The following is a 23,222-nucleotide window of genomic DNA, read 5'->3' as shown; positions in this document are numbered from 1 at the left end:
TCTGTGAGCAAGTAAAATATTTTTCGTCAGATATGAAAAGAGGATTCTGATACTGATGTTCCTCCTTCACTTCATTCAGTTCTTGACTTTCTTCTTTCACTTCTATAAGTTCTTGATTTTCCCCTTTCATTTCCATCAAGTCTAAAAAGAAAATATCAATGTAAAGTAATTAAAGTGACCCTCAATGTAATGGAAGAAATCTACAGGAGTCAAGTATCTAATTTTATATCATATTTTATGCACTAAAGGTTCATTAAATTATTAACTTTAACAAATTAGGGCTGCACGATTGGACAAAAAAAATATATTGTGCTTTTGTCATATCACGATTGCAACTGCAAATGTTGAATATATAACATCCCACATTGCTGCTGATTAGATATTAAGGATAAAAAACAAAAAGGCGTAAAGCTTACTTGACTAATGCAGTCCAACCACTGAAGATCACATGATTGATTCTAGTAACAGCCAGTTTGCTGATTGATTCAATTGTTTGAAGCTGCTGCATGATAGCACGGCAATAAAGATTACATAATTTTGAAGAGAAACCACCATGTGTTTGGTATACAAAGACACTCTGGTACAAATATGGCAGAATAGAATGTACTAGTAAGTCACAGCAATGGTGTTTATTTGAAGAAAAGCCATGTAAGTTCTGTAAAGTTGTTCATTAAAAAGTGATACAAAAGCAAAGATGCCGCAGTATAATTTACACTGTGAAGAGAACTTGCGTAAGATGAGAAGTTTTAAACTGGATGCAAAGTGCAGCGATATAAAATACATTATAAGAATGATCAGGGTACTAATGTGTTCTCTTGTATGGACTATGCTTTAGACATTGTCTTCGGTTAATGTCAGCTAGATGGCACTGTGGGATTACACATGTTGAATGGGGATGTGACATCTAAGAGTAATTCATGGAGCATTTTAATGCTACAAGTAGCTCCTAAACCCACAACAGCTTGGCGGTAGAGCTGCACGATTTATCATTAAAAGATCGTCATCTCGATTCAAACACCAACGCGATCTTATTCCTAAATAACAACCATTCATCTATGTCTATGAACATTCCCGTGGCATGCCTTTGATAACTCGACTACCACAGATAAAAGTTTTAAAATCCTACTTGGCATTACCACACTCACAAAACTTTGACACTACCAATGAGTGGAGGAGAGCTGCAGCTATCGGTCAACTCTTCTCTACGCTCAAGATATTTTAATCTACCATCACGCACAGCGTATACATGGGCACTATGATGTCACATCGGGCATAGCGAAAGCCAGGTTGTGCTAGCGGCAAAAAGGCAGCAGAGAGCGTCACAAGAATTACCCATCAGACAGACACGAAACATGAAAAATTTAGCATAAGAGCAGAATGAGTGAGGCAGAGGAAAGCACAAGCAGGTCTAATAATCCGAACCCCGACGTCGTTCTTGTACCGAAAAAAGGGTTTTATACCACAGAGTGGGACTTTTTCGGCTTCAAACCGGATGATGTTTTTCAGTAAACCATACATTGCAAGCAATAATTTGCCATTGTTTCTGCATCAAAGGATAACACCACATACCTGCTTAGTTTCCCTCTCAACCTGTCTCAACCTCAGGATACACATACTGAGGTTACCAGAGCCTGCCAGATCCAGCTCACCAACCGCTATCTGTCGATGTGTGATGACTACTAACTGCAGCCTGTGCCAGCCAGACATCACTTCAGTCTACAATGATGGACTTCACAGAGAACGAACTGCTGCCAACTCCAACCTGTGATACTTCACTGTAGAGGTGTGAATCTTCACTGGCTTCACGATTCGATTACGATTCAAAGTGTAACAATTCGATTATAAAACAATTCTCGATGCATCACGATACATCTTGTCCTTCAATTTCTTTCTTTTTTCAGTTTCTTCAAAATTTATTTTTTACTCTCTCATCTTTTTATTTAACAGCTGTTTTAAAATATCAGAACGAGTCACATTACATAAACTGGCCTTTTACATTCAGTATGAGCTGTGAACAAAACATGGAACATCCACAAGATTAAATAAATGGTTCTATAGTTTAAAAGAATATCTCCGTTTTTCAGTTTCTTTCTTTAGAACCTTATAAAAAAAATCTCTTAAAAAGCACACAAAAAAATATTGGTTCTCCATCAAAACACACTGAATACTATTACTTCAACTGATCATATTTTTTTGTTGTTGTTGTTTCTTTAAGCATTGTAAATCATTTAATAGTATTTAATTGTTATTTAAAATTAATCTATGCCACGCTATTAATTTTCATTTTTAATCACAAATGGAAGTTGCTGGTCCAGGATGAGAGATATATCTGCTTCTATGAGAGTGCAGCTGTCAGCTTCTCCTCTCCTCACCTGCACAGGTGATAGTAAAGTGGTTTAAATAGCGCAGTTGTTGCTTCAGAAATGTATCAAGCGTCTTGTATGCACTGTTCCATCTGTTTGCTCTGTGTGCACTGTCCTGACAAGCGAGTGACCGGCAATGACAAAAGCCAATGAAATGGAGAGCCGAACCGCTGCCTCGTCTTTATTTTCTTCTGTGTTTTCCCCTGTTGTGTGCAAATCAGTGCAATAATGGGTGCGAGCTTGTCTTTCATGTTGTTTGTTGGCTTATCACTAATAAATTCCCGTTGCTATGTGCGTGGGTTTGTGAAAGAATTTCGGGATCGTAGTTTCATTCGGGCACAAACTGTCATGTGTTTGATACAGCTGGTCTGCAAACAGTCGTGTTTGTGCACTTGACTTTAGTGCATGCACTTAACTCGCGTCTTTGTTTCTACATCTGTCTTTGGCGTGCGCCACTGCTCTACCGTGATTTAAACTGAACTCAGAATCGATTCTGATTCTTTTGAGAATCGATTCAGAATCGTTTGAGTATGAATCGCAATGCATCGCTGAAACGATTTTTTCCCAACAGCTCTACTTCACTGGCCACTGCCTGAACCTTGGACATAGAATGGGCTTCACTGGAAATTAACTGTCATAAGCATCCAGCTGGACTGCAATGCACTGAATTCTACAGTACCTTCATCATCTTGGTCAAAGGAAGGACTACACTCTCTTAAAATGGAACACAAATGAATGCCAACTAAAGCCTTCATCAGCCAAATAATGAAGAACACTGCATCTGTGTGCACAACCGCAGTTAATACAGGATGGACTTCAAAGACTATTAATAATTAATCTTACAGTCCATACTAAATAATTGTGTTTAAACATTGGCCACCAAAACCTACTCGGTTTAAAAATGTAACCTATACATTTTATTACACATAACTAATACTGGGATTACATTCATGCTTTTTAGCCAGAGGGTTTTGTTCTTATAATGCTTAAACATTCTATTGATGTCTGTATATTTGTTGACATGCAAATTTTAATAAAAGAGAATGTAAGGACTTTATTGAAACTTTATTGAAAATTATATTAGACTATTACTGTCTTTTTGGATGAAAAGTCATGCTCTGCAAATCTCAAACTGAAGGGAAATTTTAGGTCTGCTTTGTGTTTATAATGCCTAAACGCCAATTCTCTTGCTAGATTTTCGGTCGTGAACGACTCAAAAAGATTCAATGACTCACTTAGGGCCCTGTGAAATCCGTTTTGTTTTTTCCCAAATTCCGTGTTTTCCGTTTTATTTTCCCTGAATACTGGGTTTTAATGTTTAATTACATTTTATCACTAAAAATCTAATTAAATTAATTCATCAAATGTTAATCAAACGAGAGCAGAACAATTTTCAACACACCATTGCATTATTTTTATCAAATGAAGTGTTTCTATACTGATCCTCACAGCACAATCCAAAACACAAAATTTGAGGGATTTTTGTTTGTTTACTTGTTTTATTTTCTTTGGTCAAATACAGTGCTGCACACTATAGCATCACAGTATTAATGAAAGCAGTGATGAAACTATTGCTTGTGACATTCATCACAAGATGATTAGTTAAAACATTTCAAAATGCACCTGCACTGTTTTGCATTTTGTGACTTTCAGTCAAATAAAAGACAATTTTTCCAGTCATATATTTCGTCATTGAAGAGTTCTTAAAAAGTGTTAAAATATCGTCTCGTTCTCATGAACCCAATATCGTGTATCGTCTCGTCAGCTAAGTATATTGTTACACCCCTATTGAATAATCGTTTGATCTCATTTAACGCAACATGAGATCACATTAAACTCTAATGACGGCACGTGAGAGGAGCACTGACCACCTTAAGCCACACCTCACACAACTCCAGTCCAGACACACTCAAAATTTTCCAAACAGCATAAGGTGATGTAGATTGCAAAATATGAGGGAATTATACAAAAATACCAATAATTTAATACAGAACCACTCTCGTTGTGAAATAAAGCAGAGCCAGATCTGCCATTCCACTGAAGCAAAACCTGTATGTCAAAGCGTCTTTAAAGGAAACACCTCCACGTTACATCTTTAATGCAGTTATATTTAAGTTCAAATAATAACGAAGCAAGTCATGTAAATGAGTATAAACTCAGAAACTGGTCTTTCTCTGTGCAGTCAGAGCCTCTTCTATGAGTCACGTGAAGTGACCCAATCTAAGGGGGAGAGATTGAAACTGCACCCGACTAATGCACGCTCTGGGGGCGGGGACGAGCGTGCTTGCTGCAGCTAGATTATAACGTGATGGCTCGTGACATAGTGATTAGTGAATCATAAAATGTGTCATGGTGTGTTTCTTATCGTGAAGAAAATTGGCAATACACAGCTTTATTATGGAGAGTTAAAGATGGATTGAAGTGAACAGAAAGGTGAGAGAGGGTAGTCTTCGCCCCATTATACACTGCAACAAAATACGTTTCACCCTTCTTCCTCCAAACATAATGATGGTCATTATGGCCAAACAGTTCGATTTTTGTTTCATCAGACCAGAGGACATTTCTCCAAAAAGATCTTTGTCCCCATGTGCACTTGCAAACTGTAGTCTGGCTTTTTTATGGCGGTTCTGGAGCAGTGTTTTTTTCCTTGCTGAGCAGCCTTTCAGGTTATGTCGATATAGGACTCGTTTTACTGTGGATATAGATACTTGTCTACCGGTTTCCTCCAGCATCTTCACAAGGTCCTTTGCTGTTGTTCTGGGAATGATTTGCACTTTTCGCACCAAACTACGTTCATCTCTAGGAGACAGAATGCATCTCCTTCCTGAGCGGTATGATGGCTGCATGGTTCCATGGTGTTTATACTTGCATACTATTGTTTGTACAAATGAACATTAGAGCTGCACGATTCCGGATAAATTGAGAATCATGATTTTTTTGCATAGAATAAAGATCACGATTCTCTCACGATTCTGAAGAAAAATGCTTATTTCAGTGATTTACAAGACCTGGAGGGTATTAAGGGTATTAAACAAAGTAACATTTACCAGAGGTTCTGACAAAATGTTCTCTGCTTCAATCTATGCAAAAATTCAATAAAGTTGTTAATCAAAAGTCCAGAAGGGGGCGCAACGGATACATTATAAATCAAACAGCACCTTGAGATTATTGCAAAAAAAAAAAAAAAAACATTAAAAAAAATCCTGTTAAAAAAAAAAAAACTGCATAAAAAAAGATTTAACCTGTTTCTCACAAGCAATTAAAAAGCAAAACGAGCAGTAAAAAGCTTCATTAACAGTTCTGTGTTAACTTGGTATTGCACTTGTAAGCAAATATGCAATAAAACACTGTTATTTTACAAACGTTTTTTTTTTCCCCATGATGTCAAGCAAAGAGGCACTGAGTTTGAAGGTAGACCTTAAAATACATCCACAGGTACACCTCCAATTGACTCCAATTAGACTAACAGAAGCTAATTGGCTAATTGTCTAAAGGCTTGACATTTTCTGCAATTTTCCAAGCTGCTTAAAGGCACAGTTAACTTGGTGTATGTAAACTTCTGACCCACTGGAATTGTGATATAGTCAATTAAAAGTGAAACAATCTGTCTGTAAACAATTGTTGGAAATTATTCGTGTCATGCACAAAGTAGATGTCCTAAATGACTTGCCAAAACAATAGTTTGCTAATATGAAATCTGTGGAGTGGTTAAAAAATTTGTTTTAATGACTTCAACCTAAGTGTATGTCAACTTCTGACTTCAACTGTACTACAGGTGAATTACAATTAGTACAGCACGATTAATCATATCGCAATCACGATGTCAGCCTGTAAGATTATATGATGGCAAAATGCTGCGATTTTATTAAATAAATAAGTGCATGTGTGGACGTGACAACCCATTCTCTCTGAGAGCTGTTTGCCCATTTTCTACACCGCTAATAAAAAGATGACCAGTCAGTCTCAGTTTAGGCAGTGGCACGTGTGGCGCGTATGGTCATATCATGTGACTTTCCGGTGTGCAGCATGGAGACCAGGTGAAGATAGATGCCGAGCAGACCGACACTGAACTGGTGGCCAAATGCTACCTCTGTTATATGGCGATATTTTGGCTTTAAGATAACCGACACTGAGCAGAGAGAGGTACTGTGCAAAATTTGCTAAATTAAAGTTGCTACATCACGTGGCAACATGACAAATTTATATCAGCACCTGAAACAGCACAGAGAAAAGTATGATGAATGCATGACGGTGAAAGCCCAAATTAGTAAAGAGACAGCTGAACAAAACAAAGAACAACCTGTAAGCCGAACAAAACAAAGCACAATTACAGATGTGTTTGCGAGTGTCACGCCATACGACAAGTCTTCACAGAGATATAAAGAAATGACCAACTCCATAACGCACTGCTTGGCAAGTGACATGATGCCCATATACACAGTTAGCAAAGTGGGATTTCAGAAAATGATCCACACAGTGGACAAGAGGTACCAGCTGCCCTCACAAAACTATTTCTCTCAAGTTGCAATCCCTGAGCTTTACAGCAAATGCCATGGCGAGGTTCAACTGGAAATGGCTACGGTGACGTTCTTTTCAACCACTACGGACCTGTGGTCAAGCAGGGCGTCTGAACCATATATCAGCCTAACTGTGAACTTTGTCGATGACGAGTTTGAACTGAAAAGCCGCTGCCTGCAAACATCCTATTTCCCCGACGACCACACGGGAGAGAACATAGCCTTGGGCTTGAGAGAGGCACTGGCTGCATGGGACCTCTGTGAGGAGCGTCAGTTCGCTATCACAACAGACAACGGCACTAACATTGTCAAAGCGGTGGAGCTTAATCAGTGGACTAGATTCCAGTGCTTTGGGCATAGACTTCATCTGGCCACCGGTAAGTTAAACTGATTTAATCTTTTGTTATTAGGCTACAGCAAATATTTTATACTACTGTACTTTTAAGAGGACAGCAATTAACCATGGGGTTTGGGGTAGTTGTACCGTCGATTTAAGAATAAAATAATTTTAAATAGTGTAGAATTCTGTGTGCCACCAAGCATACTAGGAGTGGCCTATTTCATTTAGGGCTAATTATTAGCATGAAACATAATTCTGTAAGAGTTGGTTGTGTGTAAAGTACACATCTGCCACAGCTATTTGCTGACTACTGCATTATCATTCATTAGGCTTAGAGTGGTGACATGATATGAATATTAACTGTGTTTGTTGTAATTTCTGTATTGCTGTTTTATGCTATTAGTAGTATGGAACTGGGCATGTAATCAGAGTGTGAATATTAAATGTTTTGCAATGTCACTGTAGTAAGTAAATGTTCTGCCTTTTTTTTCACACTCTTATCATTCACAGGAAATGCTCTGAAAGATAATGCACAATGCATTAACAAGGCTACTGGTACATGCAGGAAGATGGTGGGCCACTTCTCCCATAGCTGGAAGAAAAGAGTGGCCTTGAGGGAAGCACAAAGAGAGCTCAACCTCCCAGAGCATGCCATGGTGACAGACTGCTCAACACGATGGGGTTCCACTCAGAAAATGATAGCAAGAGTGCTGAAGCAGCAAAATGCTTTGTCCAAGTTTCTCTATACAGATCGCAAAGTGCGACACCTACTGCCCTCATGGCAGGACCTGGAGGCACTCAGCCCACTCCAGGACTTCACGGATGCCCTGTCAGGTGAACGTTATGTGAGCATATCTTGCGTGAAGCCTGCTCTGCATCTTCTGAACACCTCAGTGCTGGCTGAAGAGGAAGAGGACACTGACCTGACCAAATCACTGAAATCAAAAATTCTGAACTACCTCATTGAGAAATATGAAGTCACGCAGGACCTGCTAAACATGTCCATTTTCCTAGACCCAAGGTTCTGAACACAATACATCTCTGCAGAAGAGACCCAGACCTTAAAAATATGAGTCATCTCTGAGTTGATAGTGAGTGAAACCACAGTGTTTACTTAACTGGTAAGAATTCCATGTAACAGATTTCTAAAACATGAGCATTTTTTATTTGTTTCAGGAAATTCACCAGCAGCAGCCTGTAGCTCAAAGCACTGCAGCAATGGAGAAGGATAGCCTGGATGTGGAAAATCCACCGCCAAGAAGAAAACATCACTGTCAACCACATTTGATCCCATGGTACAGTTTAGAGAAGCAGTGGCTGCTGAACTCAATGCTTACATTAACATTCCATGTGTAGAACATGGAGAAGATCCACTGAAATGGTGGAAGTTTCACAAAATAAACTTCCCTAGGATATGCAAACTAGCACAGAAATATCTGTGCATACAAGCAACAAGCTCTGCATCAGAGAGAGCTTTTAGCACTAGTGGTAATGTTGTATCGAATCATCGCTCCGGTCTGAAACCAGACAAGGTGGATATGCTTGTTTTTTTGGCAAAGAACCTCTCAAGTGATAAGTAGAACTTTTTAGAAAGAGGATTTGGAAGTACCAGTTGGTCATTTAAAAAAAAACAACAACAGTTTTAGTGGTTTGAATGAGTGAACCACAGTTTCCTATTCAAAAGAGTTTATACAAAGTATATATTACATCCTGCTTGAATGTCCCTGTTTGTTTGGACAAAATCTTATTTTCATGAAAATTTGTATGTTCTTATTTATTGTTCTATTTATTTTATTTAGCCGTACTATTGAGAAAATAAGTTTGCAGTAATGCAAAGATGTTACTGCTATTTAATTTTGTAAAAATATTATTTTAATTTGAAAACACTGCGCATTTCTAGTTGTTTGAGTTGAGAAATACACATTTCAGCATTATCAGTAATCTGTGTGTGCATTTTCCTTGATAACCAAGCAAGTTGACTCATGATACCATTTGTTTATTAAATCGCAATCACAATATTGACCTCAATAATCGCAATATGACATTTTCCCCATATCGTGCAGCCCTATTTATGACTGAATGACATACATTAATGAAATACATGATGTCCATTCAACTGTTACAACTGAGTCAATCTGGTTGTGCCCTGGCCTTTTTCAACCTCATATTTAACCTCATGCATTCTTGTCATCATTTGGTGCAACCAAATATGGCAGTAAAAATATTACATTTAAAATTATATATTTAATTTCTGTTTCTGAAATATTAATGACTGATAAAATATGCTAATGTGGATCATTTAGTTGTATGTTTTCTATACATTTTATGGGTTTAAAAAAAAAAAACAGATCTCACGAACACCTGAGAGACTGCTCTTAAAAGATAATTATGAAAATGGTACTTACAGATTAAAAAAAAAATGAAGTGCAAACTTGTTTTCAAAACACTTCACTGTACTACTAATAACTTGTTAAAATATTATTCATTTTAAGGTAAGAAGTTATTTTAAATAATGTGGTCGCACCACATGACTTTTTTTAGGGGCAAGAACAGATTAACTTTGTAAAAACACATTACGCTCATTTAAATTTTGTAATTTTTAAGTTTTAATTAACATTAAGCACAGCGTTCACCTATTTTAACTATGCAAAAAATAAATAAAAAAATACTAAAATTAAAATAGCCCTTAAAAAATCCTAATCCATCATTGACCCAAATACTGAGTGAATATTAATCATTAATTTAATTTAATTCATCCATCTGCTGAACAAAAATCACACACAGTTATGCCATTCAGAGGTTTGGCAGCAAACCTGTCGAGCAAGCTGACAGTTCATCACGACAAATGACAGTCAAATGTGAACGACAGTCGAATGTGAATGTCAGAGACCATGAAAAGGAAGCGAGATGAGATGCACTGTAAATCATAAGCCCCGCAGGTGGTTGGGAGGGAGTGTGTGGCCACCGCACCCATTAAAGGAATAGTTAAATAAAAAATGAAAATTCTCTCATTACTCACTTACCCTGATGCCATCCCAGATATGTATTACTGTCTTTCTTCATCAGAACACAAATAAAGATTTTTAGAAAAATGTTAAAGCTCTGTAGGTCCTTATGATGTAAGTAAATGGGTGCCATCTGTGTGCTGGCTGTTTGATGGTCCAAAAGGCATATTTAGGCAGCATAAAACTAATCCACACAACTCAAGTCAATTAATTAATGTCTTCTTACGCAAATCGATAGATTGGTGTAAGAAACAAATTGTTAATTAAAATGTTTTTAACTCGTTTTAAATCATTGCTTCCGGCCAGTGCTGGGAAGCTGTTTGAAATGAACTAACTCTCGCATGACGTTCATTCCTCTGTTGTGTACAATTTCTTGTAAGCAACAGCGTGTTTCTGACTACTCACGTGAACATGCCATATCACTTACATCACTGATGCATCCACTGCTGGCAGGAATCAATTTTTTAAAGTTAATAAAGTGTTAATTATTGATTTGTTTCTTACACCAATCTTCGATTTGCTTCAGAATACATTAATTGATCGACTGGAGTCATGTGGATTACTTTTATGCTGCCTAAATATGCCTTTTGGACCATCAAATAGCCAGCAGCCTGATGGCACCTTTTTACTTACAGTGCTGTGAAAAAGATTTCTGATTTCTTCTATTTTTGTGTATTTTTCAAACTAAATTGTTTTAGATATTAAACCGGTTCCTGCCTCCTCCTTGTCTGTCCTTTTACTGTTACAATCTTCAAACGAGATATTACATAAAACAAAGGCAGCCTGAGTAAACACAAAATACAGTTTTCAAATATATATTTTCTTTTATTGAAGCAAACATTTTATCTAACACCTACATCACCCATGTGAAAACTAACTGCCCCCTTAGGTATGATGTTCTTTTTGTGGAATTCTGTGTTTGATTTACGCCAGATGTAACGGGACCCCTGTCTAACAAACAGTTCCACAGAACATTTTCTCATTCTCTCAAAAAGGGCTTTTTTGAGTCGGTGTTATGCTCTTGGAGGAATTTTGGAAGGTTGGCCACTTCTGGGAAGGTTCACTACTGTGTCAAGTAGGGATGGGCATTTTGGTCATTTTGTCTACTCGAGTACTCGGACTAATTACTCGAGTACTCGTCGAGTACTCAAGGGGCAGTTACATGTTCATAACTTTATATATAATAACATGTCTGACAAACATCTATTGCTGCTGCATTGCATTTTGTTGTTCCAGTGCATCGTCTATTCATTATTATAGGCTGTTATAAAATAATCTGTTACAAAATGTACAAAAGATTGCACAATCAAAATATAATGCATCATAATTTGTCATTATGTGAAGATTCGCTGCCCAAATCTGAAAGAATGTGCCTAATGCACGTCTGTCTGTTCTTCCTTCAGGTTACCATAGTAATCTTAGTAAGTGCGCACCAGTTTTTTTTAGTGACTGTCTGAACCATTTATTTTCAAATAACAGGAGATGCCATAACCATTGCGATTTAATGTGTTAAGTTGAAGTTCACTTTTGAAGATGCTGCATTGTGTTCCATTTAACTGCGCTCTGTCTAGCTGTTTGAAACACTCGCCTACTGTACACTGCCACACGCTCCTGGTGTGTATGTTTGCCATGAGAAGTCTCTGATAATCAATGCACCCCTCAAAGTCACAACGTAATCAATCTCAAAATTAAAAATAAGCTCCCCCTTTGACACATTTGTGTTTAGTTGTCAGGTAATTGTCGAATTTCGAATAAAGTGAAAAGTCACATCATGCGTGATCACATTGCTGCCACGTCTGAGTACCCGTGTACTCGTGCCCATCCCTAGTGTCAAGATTTCTCCATTTGGAGACAATGGCTGTCACTGTGGTTCTTTGGAGTCCCAGATCCTTTGAAATAGCTTTGTAACCCTTCCCAGAACTCTTCAATCTACTTTCTCCTCATCATTTCTGGAATTTCTTTCAACCTTGGCACAGTGTGCTACTGGGTGAGACATTTAGCCAACTTCATGCTGCTGAAAGTTCTATTTAGGTGTTTATTTGATTGAACAGTGCTGGCAGTAATCAAGCTTTTATGTGTCTAGTCCAGCTGAACCCCATTATGAATGCAGTTTCATAGATTTGGGGATTTAGTAACCTAAATATTTTTTCACACAGGCACAGTTGGTATTGGAGAACTTTTTTGCTTCAATAAATAACATTATCATTTAAAAACTGTATTTTGTGTTTACTCAGATTGCCTTTTTTATGTTAGATTTGTGAAAGAATATAGTATGAGATATACACAAAAACAGAAGAAATTAGGATGGGGACAAATACTTTTTCAAAGCACTGTACATTATAAGGACCTACAGAGATGAAATATTCTTCTAAAAATCTTCATTTGTGTTCTGAAGAAAGTCAGTCATACACATCTGGAGTAAATGATGAGAGAATTTTCATTTTTGGGTGAACTATCCTTTAAAAGGTATCTTTAAATGTTTGCAATTCAAAGTTACAACCACTTGTATGCATTTTCAATGTCGTTTTTGTTTCTTTCTTTTTTTTTCAACGAGGTTATTTCTCACCTCCTTTATGGTTTGTTTTATAAGTACAGTCATCAAATCTGTTCAACTGTCTGCATGTAAAGAATGAAGAATGAACACCAACCTGTTTGTTCGTCAGTGTGTTCGGTTTTAATTCTGCATGCTTCTGGATAAGCCATATCTTCACTCTCCTCTTTAATAAACATCTTTACAACAGTGTCACACAGATTTCACTTGTTTCCTGGAGTTTTACAATTCTCCCGCCGAAAATAAACACTGGAAATCAAACTTGTGAAATCACTGAAGAAATAAAACAGATGAAAGTCACACGTGTAGTCTCAATATCTGCGGAATATCATCTTCTTCGTATCTAACAGTGGCGATTACAAACTATAAACGCATTATCGCCACCTACTGACAGTATGAACCAGAGCAAGAACACATTTAAACACTGGAGACAAACGGACAACACAATGCGCCGTCATTTAAGGTACATTATAGCAAAGTCTGCTTAATAGTCTCTGATTATAGCATTACAACTATATGTAGTAATCCGATTGTCACTTCATGATTGTATTAGTATCCACAGGTCTACAAATTTTCTTTAAGGAGGCTGAGGCACAAAAGTATTTTACATCAACATAAAATAATCTAAAAATAGGTTTTGAAATGTATTACTCTTGCTTTTTGAATATGACATTTATTGTAGAAGTAGATATGGCACTACTTTTCCCACTCACAAGGTGCATGGATAGAAACAACAGGAATGGAGCAGAGAAATCCAGCAACACTTGCAGTGATAAACTGTATTGGACTTTAAAATAAATTACACAAACCAATGTGTTTCGGCCCATAGGCATAGGAACCTGATGAAGGCCTCTGACTCTGATGAAGACCTACGACCTGATGAAGGCCTATGACCCTGATGATGGCCTACGACCCTGTTGAAGGCCTCTGACCCTGATGAAAGCCTATGACCCTGATGATGGCCTACGACCCTGATGAAGGCCTCTGACACTGATGATGGCCTACGACCCTGATGAAGGCCTACGACCCTGATGATGGCCTACGAACCTGATGAAGGCCTACGACCCTGATGATGGCCTACGAACCTGATGAAGGCCTACGACCCTGATGAAGGCCTCTGACCCTGATGAAGACCTAGGACCCTGATGATGGCCTACGACCCTGATGAAGACCTCTGACCCTGATGATGGCCTATGACCCTGATGAAGGCCTCTGACCCTGATGATGGCCTATGACCCTGATGAAGGCCTCTGACCCTGATGAAGACCTATGACCCTGATGATGGCCTACGACCCTGATGAAGACCTCTGACCCTGATGATGGCCTATGACCCTGATGAAGGCCTCTGACCCTGATGAAGACCTATGACCCTGATGATGGCCTCTGACCCTGATGAAGGCCTCTGACCCTGATGAAGACCTATGAACCTGATGATGGCCTCTGACCCTGATGATGGCCTATGACCCTGATGAAGGCCTCTGACCCTGATGAAGACCTATGACCCTGATGATGGCATACGACCCTGATGAAGACCTCTGACCCTGATGATGGCCTATGACCCTGATGAAGGCCTCTGACCCTGATGAAGACCTATGACCCTGATGATGGCCTCTGACCCTGATGAAGGCCTCTGACCCTGATGAAGACCTATGAACCTGATGATGGCCTCTGACCCTGATGATGGCCTCTGACCCTGATGAAGGCCTATGACCCTGATGAAGACCTATGACCCTGATGATGGCCTCTGACCCTGATGAAGGCCTCTGACCCTGATGAAGACCTCTGACCCTGATGATGGCCTCTGACCCTGATGAAGGCCTCTGACCCTGATGAAGGCCTCTGACCCTGATGAAGACCTATGACCCTGATGATGGCCTCTGACCCTGATGAAGGCCTATGACCCTGATGAAGACCTATGACCCTGATGAAGGCCTATGACCCTGATGAAGACCTATGACCCTGATGAAGACCTATGACCCTGATGATGGCCTACGACCCTGAAGGCCTACGTGCTGAAACGCATTGGTTTGTGTTATTTATTTTCAAGTCCAATAAAGTTTATCACTGCAAGTGTTGCAGGATTCCTCTGCTCCATTCATGAATATGACTTTTTTAAAGAAGCTACTGCCATCAAATTACACAGGCCCATAAATTGTTGTAATTGGCCCTCACTTTACCGATGAACTTGTTTAATGCCCCTTTTATATGCTTTTAATAATATACACACATATAGGCCTATATATAGTGTGTTTTCCTATTTGGTGACACTTTGTGACAAACTGAGGCTTTTGAGGGTGGTTCTGGAGATTTTCAGATGGAGGAGTTTGGCAACACTGGTGGTAAAACCAGAACCAGCACAACAGGTGGCGGTAAAGCACAGAAAGCTGTTTTGACCACTGACATTAAATGCTGAAGTAACTCGAGGAAGAAACCCTGATTGTTTCTAGAAGGGATCCCTCCCTCATCAATCTCAGGCATGTGCATTCTGTTTTGATGCTATGGTGCTTTTTCTGCTCGCCTCAGCGTATTAATGACAGAGAGCATTAAAAACGTAAATAATATCAATAATATAACATTATTATTATGATTATTTACACTACACACAGTGCAGCTACTTGCACTCAAATAGTCTGGTGGAAACAAAGAAATTAAAGACAACTGAATCTTTATGAGTTGCCGCAATGGCTCAGTCTGTATGGATGTGTTTTTTCATGCGGATGGCATGGGTTCAAATCTGCCTTTTGACCCAGTTTTCACCATCCTGTTACCTGTCTCATCTCTTAATATTTTTCTTTAATACTATATAATACTAAATAAAATTAATATAAAGTTGATTTTCTCGCAGTGATTTGGTCATGATAAAGGTCAGCGACTTGAGTGGAAGGTTTGATCCGGGTAAAATTATGGCATGTTCATGAACTGCTTTTAATTCTAAAAACATCATATGCATTAATTATACAGTAATAAGAAGATGGCGACATATGTGCGCAGTGATGTACTTGGGGAAACGAGAATGGGCAGCAAGAGCTCCTCGTTGCTGCGAGTTCTGCTTTCCAGTCGAATCGCAAAGAAAAATGCAAACAAATGTGTCCCCACTCAAGATGTACGTCCACTGAGATGCAGATGCAATCTTTATTCAAATGTTTCATATAGGTGAATTAGAACCCAGAGCCTCTAACACAAGGAGCAAATTAGTTACCACTAGATCACACAGTCAGATGCTTAACAGAAGAACTGATTGATGTACTTCTCCACTGACCAACAATCTCATGACTGACAGTAGCAGATGTACATCTGAATGTTATCAAATTTGTTAAATATTTATTTTAGAGCTTGAATTGGTCATCAAAAATGATTCATCAAAACAGACAATTTAAAATAGACTTTTAGGAGCGCGTTGTTGCTGTGTGACTTCAAATTAACGCCGTGTAAGAATCTTGCGAGACTGACGAGAGAGGGATCCCCTCTAGACATGATCGCAGACAGCAGTGATGATGTGTAGTTCATTTGCATACTGTACACATCCCCTTGTCCCCTTGCAAAATAAGAACGAAAAAGTATGGGAAACATAACATTTTATTCAGTTCAGCGAAACCAAGGGCCAAGACTTTCTGAAATACAATTTTTCGTCATACAATACATACAGTACAATGTCTTAGTTATCACATACCCTATGTCTGGTTTGTCAGGACCACGTTGTTTGATGACCAATTTGTCTTGAATTTGCAATAGACACACTGTTACGCCATGTTCACAATGCTGCTAGCGTGCATTAATGCTAAAGTTACCTTTGGTTTGGTACTACGTTATGGGCAGATTAATTTCTTTTTTCATTTATTGAAACAGCAAACATGTTAAACACGCTCAAATATAATACAGACTTTTACCCCCAAATCTTTGTGCTTTACGATTTTTACGCAACTTTATCATCATATGATAACACTGCAATTCTATCAGAAATAAACAGAAGTTGGGTTTATTTTCCGACCATTTCGTCTTATGTATAAAGTATCTTCCATAAATAATTAAGAAATGTGTTCTAAAAGAAAGGTTGTCATCTTTATTACAGTGGTGAAAATTAAGTAATACATTGTTTTCTTCAAGGGAAATTGTATCATTAGTTTTTCTACACACAAAATGAGAGACATCATTCCAAAAAAAAAAAAAAATAATAATAATAATTTACAAAATAGCACATCCAAAAAATCAGATGGGATAATGTTTCCATTTCATCTTTACAGAATGCACATTTATCATTCATTTCAATTTTACATCTTTTAATAATGTAATCTTTGACAGGGTATATTCTATAAATAATCTTTAATGTGACTTTTTTAGTTTTGTTAGTTATAAATGTTGGGCCTCATGTATTCAGATAGAAGACAAAGGCAGGCCTAACACAGTCGTAAAAACCTAACTCAAGCCCCCACATTCCAAGTCGTAAATTATACTGATAAAAATCGCGCCAAAATCAAACAAAGGGAGTCCAAAAAAGACTACAAATCCCATGAAGCCTTGCTCATTAAAGGATCGAACTCTCAACTCCCATTGGATGAGGCACACAACAGAACGCACCTCAAACCATGACATCATCAGGAGTTGAAATACCTCTGAAATGCTTTCGGGATTTGCTTCCAGCAACTTTGCTTGCAGTGTGTAGACGCAGCTCATCGTTGCTCTCATGTGCAACCTCGTGGCACAAGGAAGTAACATCCGACTTGAAACTGTGGCCATACAATCTCCATCTCGCTGGACGAGTTGAGATTACTCTGTGTTCAACCAAACACTCTAACGGATCCGAAGGAGACCACTGAGCAATCCGCATTTTCATCCATTTGCCTGCAGAAGTGAAGAGATTAAAGATTTCTCTTCCATCTTCAATCAAGTCGACATTTCTGAGTTCTCCGCCAGCCCGCCGAGAATCAACAGCCATACCGCCCGCCGACAGAGCGAGGAAACGGTCTCCCGTCATCACACGAGCCTCAAGGAACCGGGTCAGAGTTAAAGGACGGAGGAAAACACATTCTACCTGTGTCCTCATGCGATTCAAGTAAGAGGTTTACGTCTGGGCAGAGATAGAATATTATAGTGTGTTATTCTTGTGTATCAAGGTTTTTTTGCTTGTACAGTTTACGGACCGCCATGTCCGCTCATTATTAATATTCAGGGTATTAATTATTACGAATTTGTTTTGCTGTATTGTGGTCCAACCAAATTGGACTGTTGTGCAATTTTGCCATCGCGGGTGAGACAGCAACTGAGTTCATCCATTAAAGAGTCAAATAACGCAGGACTGTTTACAAGCCGTCCACCGCTTCTCTGAGCGATGAACTAACAGCTGTTTTCTCTCCCACGATCGTGAAATCGGCTTTAGGGCCGTCACTTCTCTCTCTCTCTCGTACTAACCACACACACACTCACGCGACTCCTCACAAACATTCTGGCACACATTTTTGGCTCGTAGATAGCTTAAATGCTAAAGCCCAGCTTTGGTAGACACCATTGACTGGTTTCTCTCCGTCCCCATTCGCGGTCATATTCCCTGGCCGGAAGTCTCGCGTGACATACTCTCGAGAGTCACGTCCGCCATTTTGTGCGCGTCCCTCCTTACACACACACACACACACACACACACACACACACACACACACACACACAACACACACACACCTTATGTGTTATAGGATTATTTTATTTCCATATCTAATCATATCACTGTTTAGTTTGTAGTTGTAAGTCAGAAGTTTATTGACTGCACTGTATTAATTATTAATTGTTATTACTGCATAAATAAACCTTGTTTATATTACAAAGAGAAGTGTTTTGGTTTGTTTTGCATACACCTGTGTCGTGCTGACGGGATGTCAGTGCTCGGATTCAAACCTTCATTCATTGTTTTTTTTTTCCCAAAAATCGATATTCTTCGGATGTCGATTTTCCTAAGAAAACAATCTAATATTGAGACTGTTTTACTATTTGGTTATTAGTCCCTGATTCCAGGGTGGTGCCCCGTCAATGTTAATCCTTATTAATATTCTACTGATTTTTGATAATTGATAATTATCTTTGATTGAATTTGAATGATCAATAAGCTAGTGTTAATTTTAATTAATGTTTCATCGATGTTAACAATTAACGATTATCTTTGATAATTGTTGATTTGAAGGATTAAAAAAGCTAACATTGATTCTCATCAATGTTCTATTGATTTTAATAATTAATAATTATCTTTGATAATTATTAATTATTGCTAATAAACAAACTTGCTCCTAAACGTAGCACACTACATTTACTGGAGCCCCATATGAGGTTTTAATGAGTTAGATTCAATTAATTAATTTAAATATTAATTAATAACTAAAGAAATAATTATTAATTATTTCTGATAGTAACACTGATCTAAACAACCAGTAAAGCCCTACATAAAGTATTTGGTACATTGAGTCCATACGTTTTTCCAATTAATACACTCTACATTGATATTCCACTAGATAACACGAAGCGGGGGTACTATTACTTCAGCAACTAGATCTAATATATGATTACTACATTTTCTAATATCAACACCTTCCAAATGAATAAAGGATATGACATTTGTTTTTGTTTTTTTTGTACATTGAAAGGTCTGAGCAATCTCTAAACAGTGACCTCACCCCTCCAAGGATGGATCTTATTACTTTTTCAAGATAGAATTACCAAAACAGTTAAAAAACACTCTATTCTAATTAATTAACTTTTTAACCCATATTGTGATCTTCAAACCAATCCTTTAGAATTTTTTTATTATTATACTTTATATCCCTATTATTCCAGATTATGTATTTATGAGGTGAGAAATTATGTTTGTATGTAAGGGTCCACATAAGAAGCACCTGTATATAAAAGTTTGCAAGTTTCACTGGTAGATTCATCAACCTGTTGAAAGATTACATTTGGGAAAATGTTCTACATAGAATCCTTTTTCTTTAGATAATTTTGTATCCATTTTATCTTAAAATTCTATTGTCTGGTAGTCCAAGGCACTTAGACCTCCTTTTCCTATATTACAAATATTACAAATGATCCCTATTTTAAAATAATGAGGTTTATTCCTCCATATAAAATTAAAAAGCTTGGAGTCAACATTTATAATAACTGAGGGAGGAACATCTCGGCCTAGGGAAGCACACACCAATCTTGACAACCCTTCAGATTTAGAGATACACTATATTGCCAAAAGTATTCGCTCATCTGCCTTTAGACGCATATGAACTTAAGTGACATCCCATTCTTAATCCATAGGGTTTAATATGACGTCGGCCCACCCTTTGCAGCTATAACAGCTTCAACTCTTCTGGGAAGGCTTTCCACAAGGTTTAGGAGTGTTTTTATGGGAATTTTTGACCATTCTTCCAGAAGCGCATTTGTGAGGTCAGACACTGATGTTGGACGAGAAGGCCTGGCTCGCAGTCTTCGCTCTAATTCATCCCAAAGGTGCTATATCAGGTTGAGGTCAGGACTCTGTGCAAGCCAGTCAAGTTCTTCCACACCAAACTCGCTCATCCATGTCTTTATGGACCTTGCTTTGTGCACTGGTGCGCAGTCATGTTGGAACAGGAAGGGGCCATCCCCAAACTGTTCCCACAAAGTTGGGAGCATGGAATTGTCCAAAATCTCTTGGTATGCTGAAGCATTCAGAGTTCCTTTCACTGGAACTAAGGGGCCAAGCCCAGCTCCTGAAAAACAACCCCACCAAACTTCACAGTTGGCACAATGCAGTCAGACAAGTACCGTTCTCCTGGCAACCGCCAAACCCAGACTCGTCCATCAGATTGCCAGATGGAGAAGCGTGATTCGTCACTCCAGAGAACGTGTCTCCACTGCTCTAGAGTCCAGTGGTGGCGTGCTTTACACCACTGCATCGGACGCTTTGCATTGCACTTGGTGATGTATGGCTTGGATGCAGCTGCTCGGCCATGGAAACCCATTCCATGAAGCTCTCTACGCACTGTTCTTGAGCTAATCTGAAGGCCACATGAACTTTGGAGGTCTGTAGCGATTGACTCTGCAGAAAGTTGGCAACCTCTGCGCACTATGCGCCTCAGCATCCGCTGACCCTGCTCTGTCATTTTACGTGGCCTACCACTTCGTGGCTGAGTTGCTGTCATTCCCAATCACTTCCACTTTGTTATAATACCACTGACAGTTGACTGTGGAATATTTAGTAGCGAGGAAATTTCACGACTGGACTTGTTGCACAGGTGGCATCCTATCGCAGTACCACGTTGGAATTCACTGAGCTCCTGAGAGCAGCCCATTCTTTCACAAATGTTTGTAGAAGCAGTCTGCATGCCTAGGTGCTTCATTTTATACACCTGTGGCCATGGAAGTGATTGGAACACCTGAATTCAATTATTTGGATGGGTGAGCGAATACTTTTGGCAATATAGTGTAAGTACACGGCCATACAGTGATAGGTCCCTCATTAACCACAAGTTAAACTTTTTTCCATTATTTTCTAGAATTGGAAAAAAAATTTGATTAGCATGCTCTTTCTGGTCTTTACATATTTTAATACCAATGTGGGGGACTTGATTCTTAACAGAAATATCACATATATACAATTGTTCTCAAAAGATTGCATACCCTTGGAGAATTGGTAATATATGTACCATTTTTAAAGAAAACATGAGTGAGCAGGCAAAACACATTTCTTTTATTTCTTATGGGATTCATATTCAACTGTAGGTTATAACAGAATGGCACAATCATAAAACAAAACATGGCAACAAAGAAAATAATGAATTGACTCCTGTTCAAAAGTCTGCATACCCTTAGTTCTTAATACTGTGTAGTGCCCCCTTTAGCATCAATGACAGCGTGCAGTCTTTTGTAATAGTTGTCTATGAGGCCCCAAATTCTTGCAGGTGGTATAGCTGCCTATTCGTCTTGGCAAAATGCCTCCAGGTCATGCAAAGTCTTTGGTCGTCTTGCATGAACCACATGTTTGAGATCTCCCCAGAGTGAACTGAAGAACTCACATGGTCTGTCCACACCGAGGCCATTGTGAAGAAGGCTCATCAGCGCCTCTTCTTCCTGAGACGGCTGAGGAAGTTTGGAATGAACCGCCACATCCTCACACAGTTCTACACCAGCACTGTAGAGAGCATCCTGACTGGCTACATCTCCGCCTAGTACGGCAATAGCACCGCCCACAACCGCAAAGCCCTGCAAAGGGTGGTGTGAACTGCCAGACACATCATCGGAGGTGAGCTTCCCTCCCTCCAGGACATATATACCAGGCGGTGTGTGAAAAAAGCTCGGAGGATCATCAGAGACTCCAGCCACCCGAGCCATGAGCTGCTCTCACTGCTACCATCAGGCAGGCGGTATCGCAGCATCAGGACCCACACCAGCTGACTTCATGACAGCTTCTTCCCCCAAGCAATCAGACTTTTGAACTCTTGATCTCTCACGATCAAAATACATCAGCACTGCACTTTATTAATCTTATTATCTTACACTGGACTGTCATAAATTATATTCTCTCTTAACAACACACTGGCAACTGACTATCAACCGACAGCCTGAATGTCAACACAGTACAATACAACCTACTGTACATTTTTATATACTATATATACTATTTGTCATTGCATAATGTGTATTCTATATTGTGTGTATTGTATACTATACATTGTATGTTATTATTTGTATATTGTGTGTAATTATGTGTATATTAGATTTTAAATTGTGTTGTGTTAATCTGATGTTTATTGTAAATTGGTATATGTCTCATCACTGTCACGACTGCTATGTTGCTCAGAACTGCACCCAAGAACTTCACACACTATTGCACTTGTGTATATGGTTGTGTGACAATAAAAGTGATTTGATTTAGATTTAATAATTTTGCATCATTATTAATTAAGGTTATTGGTCTCCATTTGTTTAATAATAAGGGGTCTTCGTTTGGTTTCAGAATTATAGTTATCAATCCTCGTGTCATCGTAGTAGGAAGGAAAAATTCAGAGATATCATCCTGAAGTGCTTTGTAAAATTTACTCCTCCACCCATCATTTCCAGGGGATTTGTTCTCTTTTAGTTTTGCAATTCCTAATTTTATCTAATTTAATGTTATTTCTGCATCACATACATTCTGGAATTCATCTTCAGTAATTACAGCATTTTCTTTAACTGATTCTAAAAAGCTATCAATGTCTGTTTTAAAGCTTTGAATGGTCTAGCTCCACATTACTTAAGTGGCCTTCTATTATGCTATATTCCATCACGTTCACTACGATCGCAAAATTCTGGCCCGTCAATAGTACCTAGAATATCAAAATCCACAAAAGGAGGTAGATCCTTTTCCTATTTAGCTCCTAAGCCATGGAATAGTCTTCCTAACATTGTTCGGGACTCAGACACACTCTCTCAGTTTAAGTCTAAAGACTTATCTATTCAGCC

General features: G+C 38.6%; 1 protein-coding gene across 19 annotated transcripts in view; it reads right to left on the bottom strand.

The window, feature by feature from the left end:
* The window catches only part of LOC127450331 (gastrula zinc finger protein XlCGF57.1-like), a 296,850-nt gene that overhangs the window by 217,292 nt on the left and 56,336 nt on the right, over nt 1-23,222 (bottom strand). For 3 of the 19 annotated variants that reach the window (XM_051714346.1, XM_051714364.1, XM_051714360.1), the window contains exon 1: nt 12,874-13,107. The exons of 13 other annotated variants lie outside the window; for them this stretch is intronic. In XM_051714346.1, the coding sequence (XP_051570306.1) occupies nt 12,874-12,955 (82 nt within the window). In that variant the 5' untranslated portion in view covers nt 12,956-13,107. Of the gene's footprint in view, nt 1-12,873; nt 13,108-23,222 lie in introns of those variants that run through there. 3 more of the 19 variants (XR_007898954.1, XR_007898950.1, XM_051714352.1) reach the window with 3 other exon arrangements.

The sequence above is a fragment of the Myxocyprinus asiaticus genome, chromosome 13 (genome assembly GCF_019703515.2).
Source record: "Myxocyprinus asiaticus isolate MX2 ecotype Aquarium Trade chromosome 13, UBuf_Myxa_2, whole genome shotgun sequence".
NCBI lineage: Eukaryota > Metazoa > Chordata > Actinopteri > Cypriniformes > Catostomidae > Myxocyprinus > Myxocyprinus asiaticus.
The sequence above is the reverse complement of the archived record's forward strand: the minus strand, read 5'-3'. Positions and strand labels throughout refer to the sequence as shown.